The sequence below is a fragment of the Sciurus vulgaris genome (assembly GCF_902686455.1).
Source record: "Sciurus vulgaris genome assembly, chromosome: 16".
NCBI classification, from domain to species: Eukaryota; Metazoa; Chordata; class Mammalia; order Rodentia; family Sciuridae; genus Sciurus; species Sciurus vulgaris.
The window spans coordinates 14,401,187-14,406,861 of NC_136477.1; the positions used below are offsets into that span (position 1 = coordinate 14,401,187).

Consider the following 5,675-nt stretch of genomic DNA (forward strand, 5'->3'; position numbering starts at 1 on the left):
ATGAAAAATGTGCATAAGATTCACTTTCATATTTAGAAACCCTGGAATTTCTATATTTACTTGTTTGTTTGTATATTTAGTTTGGCACTAGGGATTTAACCCAAGGACAGTTTAGCACTGAGATATATCCCCAGACCTTTCCTTTTCTTTCTTTCTATCTTTTTCTTTAAAGAGGTTCCTGCCAAGTTGCTTAGGGCCTTGCTCTGTTTCTGAGGCTGACCTCAAATTGGTAATCCTCCCTCCTCAGTCTCCTGAGTCACTGGGATTGCAGGTGTGCACCGCCACACATGGATTAGAATTGCTGCATTTGGCAAATCCATCTGGTGAAAGTGGTAGGACAGAGGACTGGAGTGAAGCAAATTATACTCCCTGCTTATATGATTATGCCAAAATGAAACCCAATGTTACATATGACTATGATGCACTAATAAACAGATAAAAATAGTAAAAGTGAAATGGAAGTGTGAACACTCACAGTGGTGCTTGATATTTCTAGCAGAAGAAGCACTAAAGGCCCACAAGAGAGGACATGTAGAAATTACAGAGAAGCAGCATTATACAATAAAGAGTCCTCCACTCACTGATGCTCCTGCCTGGAGGTAGAGAGCTCACATGCCCACATGCAGTAGGAAGAACAGCCCAGAGCAGCCACCACCGTGCTGGCGAGGACTAACTGCCAGAGATGCAGCAAGCACTAGAGCCAGGACCTACAAACAGGCATGCACATCAGAATCCCAAGAGGGCTTAACAACCAAGAGGGGGCTCCAGATCCAGAATGTGAGGCTCAGGTGGTCCTGTGGTCCTGAAGATGCACATTCCCACCAAGCTTCCAGGTGACACCCAGGCGGCTGCTGCAGGCGCACCATCTGATTACCACTGACCCAGAGCCAGTTTGCCTGGAATTAAACATAGTAACTTCAAATTCTCACCAAAACACACAAAGATAAGACAAAATATTTGAGTTCTTGAGATGCAAGGTTTCAAAAAAAGTTACTGGGGGCATCCTGGGAATGCCTCCTTGGAGTGAAGATTGAGTTCCTATTCCCTCCTTCTTGAAAATCCCAGAAGCCCCATGGAAAGAGGAAACCAAACAGAAGCTGGAAACTTCATCCTCCTGGGATTCACAGAAGACCCTGACCTGCAGTCCCTCCTCTTTGGTCTGCTCCTGTCCATGTACCTGGTCACTGTGCTGGGGAACCTGCTCATCATCCTGGCCACCATCTCAGACTCCCACCTCCACACACCCATGTACTTCTTCCTCTCCAACCTGTCCCTGGCTGACATTGGTTTCACCTCCACCACCATCCCCAATGCTCTGAGGAACATCCAGGCTCAGAGTAGAGTCATCACCTTTGCAGGCTGCATCTCACAGATTTATTTTTTTATTGTGTTTGGATGCCAGGACAATTTGCTCCTGACAGTGATGGCCTATGACCGCTTCGTGGCCATCTGTCACCCCCTGCACTACATGGCCATCATGAACCCACGACTCTGTCTGATCATGACTTTGGGGTCCTGGTTGATCAGTGTACTTGGTGCCCTTCCAGAGACCATGACCATCTTGAGGCAGTCATTCTGCTCAAACATAGTGATACCTCATTTTTTCTGTGATCTTACTGAAGTTCTGAAACTCACCTGCTCTGACACTCTCATCAATAACATTGTGATGCACTCAGTGACAATTGTCCTGGGTGTTTTCCCTCTCACTGGCATCCTCCTCTCCTATTCTCAGATTTTCTCCTCCATCCTGAGGATCTCATCAGACAGAGGCAAGTACAAAGCCTTTTCCACCTGTGGGTCTCACCTCCTGGTGGTCTCCTTGTTCTATGGCACTGGCCTTGCAGCCAAACTCAGTTCTGTAGCCACACTGCCTTCAAGGATAAGTGTGATAGCCTCAGTGATGTACACCATGGTCACCCCCATGCTGAACCCTTTCATCTACAGTCTGAGGAATAGGGACATCAAGGTGGCCCTGGGGAGAGTCCTCAGCAAGATGGTGCCTCTCAGAGAGAGTATGAATCCATGTCTCCCATGAGTCACAGTATGTGCCACACTGGAGAATAGAGAGCCTCACACTCTCCATCCAACCCTGTGGCTACCTCTGCTTCATGTATTTTAAGACGCTCACTCTTTGCATATTCCTTTGGGCTCATACCCTCCTAAGGTCTGTTCATAATGCAACCTATTGGATCACCTGTACCCTATCTTAGCAGACATTGTACTTCTGTATGAATACAACAGGGCTTTTTCATTTGCAATTACTTACACTGAGGTATGGACATTTGTATTTTTATTGATACATGACACTGGCATACATTGATTGGGCACAGTGTGATATCCTCATGCATGTGTGACACATATACTGATCAAATCAAGGCAATTGGCTTTTCCACCTACTCAAACATTTATCATTTCTTTTCATCAGTGTGTCCCACTTTCTTCTCTTCTAGTTTTCTAAATGTATAAAATCAATTGCTATGAACTATTTTCCTCTATAATGCTGTAGAGCTTGAAAATCATTTCAATCGTGAAACTGAACTTCACACCCTCTACCCAACCTCCCCATCACTCCACCTGATTTCTAGGGACCACTGTGCTACTCTCAACTTCTGTCCCATTACTTCACCCACTTCCTCATATGAGCAAGAACTTGCAGCTCTTGCTTCTGGTCTTTTGGACTGACATATATCCTCAAAATTATGTGATGTGTACCTACAGTACTGAGTGAATGCTGTCTTAAAAACTCATTTACAGGAATGTTGTCTAAAAGGGTTTGAATAATTAACCCAAATATATCACATTACTGTACTTCCCATCACACCAACTATATTGAATTTTTCTACTCATCCTCTCTACCAATTCCTCAAATTTCAGAAATGGCTCTTTCCCACCTTTGCAATCACAATGCTTCATCCTATCATTGGAAATGACTTTTTCTCAGTGAATATTTGTCAAATGCACTGTGTTATAAAGAAGTCCATTATTCTCACAGTTTGGAGTCTATCAAGTCCAGTTAGCATGACTCCAGCTCTGGTGAGGGAGCCTCTGACTTCATCCCATTCTAGTGGCTGGAGCTGTGCCAGGAGCACACCCAAGTGGGAGAGATCACATGGAGAGACGGGAAGCCAGAGAGATATGGGAGAGGACAGTCCTGCTCCTTTATCACAGCCACGTACACAATGTAATGTTGGCGTGCTGTCACCAGGGGATGCAAACTCATGAGATCACCATCTTATGTGAGGTTCGTGAGGGACCAAAATGCTGTTATAGAGGCACAACTGTATTCTAATTTCAATTCCTGATTTAGTCAGCTTTTCCTTGCTCTGACCTAAAGTACTGACAAGAATATTTAGAGAACGATTAGTTTATTTTGGCTCTCACTTTCAGAGTTTCAGTCAATGGACAGCTGACTCCACACCTCTGGGCCTGAGATGAGGCCAGACATCATGGAGATGGGTGAGCAGGAGGAAATCAGCTCAAAGCAGGGCAACCAGGAAGCAGAGAGCACTCCACTCCCAGGAACAAAGTACAAACTCAAAGGCTTGCCCCTGGTCACCTAGCTCCTCCACCACACCATACCTGCCTACAGTTATCACCCAGGTGATCCATTCAAGGGATAATGCACCCATTGGGTTACAGCTCTGTGACCTAATCACTTCAGTTCTGAACATTCCTGCCTTGTCCCACACCTGGTCTTTGGGAGATACCTCATATCCAAACCACAGCACTGCCTTGGATCCTTAGGGAAGATGAGCACCTTTTCGTGATTTTGTGTTATACTGCATTCCTGCTTTACTGAAGTTCATTCAGCATGGTGCACTCACTCAGGTGACAGGTGATGGCTTGACAGACACGATGAGTGAGGCATGAGCTCCTTGCATTGATTTTTTTCTCTATTTTTGGCTCATCTCGTTGAATCATATAGCATCATATGTATTTATACTCTATATTGAAGAAACAGTGTATATATCTAGAAGAACATGTTTTATAATACCTAACATGTTGTAAATACATTCCCTAGGATTCCATTTGTTTTTCTTTTCTGTTTTCTTGACCTACACTTATTTTACATAATTGAATTTACCCGTTATGTTCTCAGTTCTACTTATTTCCTTTTCTTCCACCTGGGTATGCTCAGAGTGTTCATTGACACTGTCTTCTACAGCCCAGTACAGTTGAAGATCTTTCCTACAACTTCCTTATTTTGGGCATTAAAGCAGTAATCTAGTTTATTTTGATCCAATTACTTTAAAAAAATCTGAGCAACCTTTATTTCAAAATCTTTTCCTTAATTATTTTTATACCACTAATATAACTTTTGATTTTATTTAATTTGAATTTTCATATTCTGCTGAATTGATGTAATTAGAGAAAAGACAAATTCACGAAGTCTAAATGATTACAGATTTATACAATATTCATAAAAAGATGAAAAATGGTCCATTGTACTCCTTTGCTTAAAAACTACCTTACCCAATTTATCCTTGTGATAAGCACACCTGAGGTGCCAGCGAACATGCCTTCTCAACTCTGCTTCATGGACACCATGAGTTGGCCAGGGGTAATGGCTGACCAGCTTAAAACAAGAACATGGGGATTGACAAGGATGGTCATTTCCTCTTGCTGCTGGAACCAATGAAAAGCTTGATTAATTAAAAGAGCACCAATGAATTATGTTATAGTTCAGAAGACTGGTAGTCCAAAATGGGTATCAAAATGGGATAAAATCAAGCTGTCTACTTGGTGTGTTCCTTCAGGAGGGTGTGAGGTGTTGTCAGGTTTTGCATTTGGATTATCCCCAGAAGCACATGTATTGGAAGCATGATCCCCAGTGCAGCAAGGTTGAGAGGTACAGCTATTAGTCAGCATCTGGTTGTGGGAGCTCTGACCTCATCACTGGATGTTCTGGTTTAGCTACATGTTGGCCCCAAGGACTCATACATCAGAAAATGCAAGAAAGTTTAGAGGTGAAGTGATTGGGTTGTGACAGTTTGAATGTATTCAGTACATTAATCCCCTAGTGGGAACTAACAGAGAGGTTCTGTAGGCAGGTAGGGTGTGGTTGGGGAAGATGAGTCATTGGAGGTGTGGTTTTAGGGCACATGTTTTGCTCTTGGTGAGCAGGACTCTCTCTCTCTGCTTCTTACTGCCATGTCGTGAGCCACTTTCCTCCATCACACACTTCTGCCATGGTATTCCACCACACCTTGGGCCCAGGGCAATGGAGCTACAGTCTTTGGACTGACACCTCTGAAATTGTAGGCTCCACTATAAATTTTCCTTCTCTAAAACTATTCTTGTCAGCTTTTCAGCTCAGAGCAGCAATAAAGCTAACTAAAACAGTTGATTAATGAATGGGCTACTTGAAAGTGGGACCTAGTGAAGGAAATAGGTTACTGGGGTGTAATCTCAAAGTGTTCATCCTCTCCCTGTCCCGTCCATGCTCCCTTTCTCTCTCTGCTTCCCAGTTACTGTGTGCTGAGTAGCTTCCTTCTGCCACAACCTTCCAACATGTCTCTCCCTAGAGAAGCTAGCAAAGACCTGATACCTCTGAACCATGGTGTTAGTGTTGAGCATAATCCTCTTGGCACTGATCTGGCTTATGGTTTGACTCATGGTGACACTGGATGGATGTCAGATGAGGAGAACATGGGGAGTGGTCATGTACCTGAGAC

General features: G+C 43.7%; 1 protein-coding gene across 1 annotated transcript; it reads left to right on the plus strand.

Annotated features, from left to right (window-relative positions):
• Positions 1–1,072: 1,072 nt before the first annotated feature.
• Positions 1,073–2,035, plus strand: LOC306647107 (olfactory receptor 7C2-like; the record flags this gene model as incomplete). Its single annotated transcript, XM_079116128.1, has 1 exon — positions 1,073–2,035. The coding sequence occupies one exon, from the start codon at positions 1,073–1,075 to the stop codon at positions 2,033–2,035; it is 963 nt and encodes a 320-aa protein (XP_078972254.1).
• Positions 2,036–5,675: the final 3,640 nt, after the last annotated feature.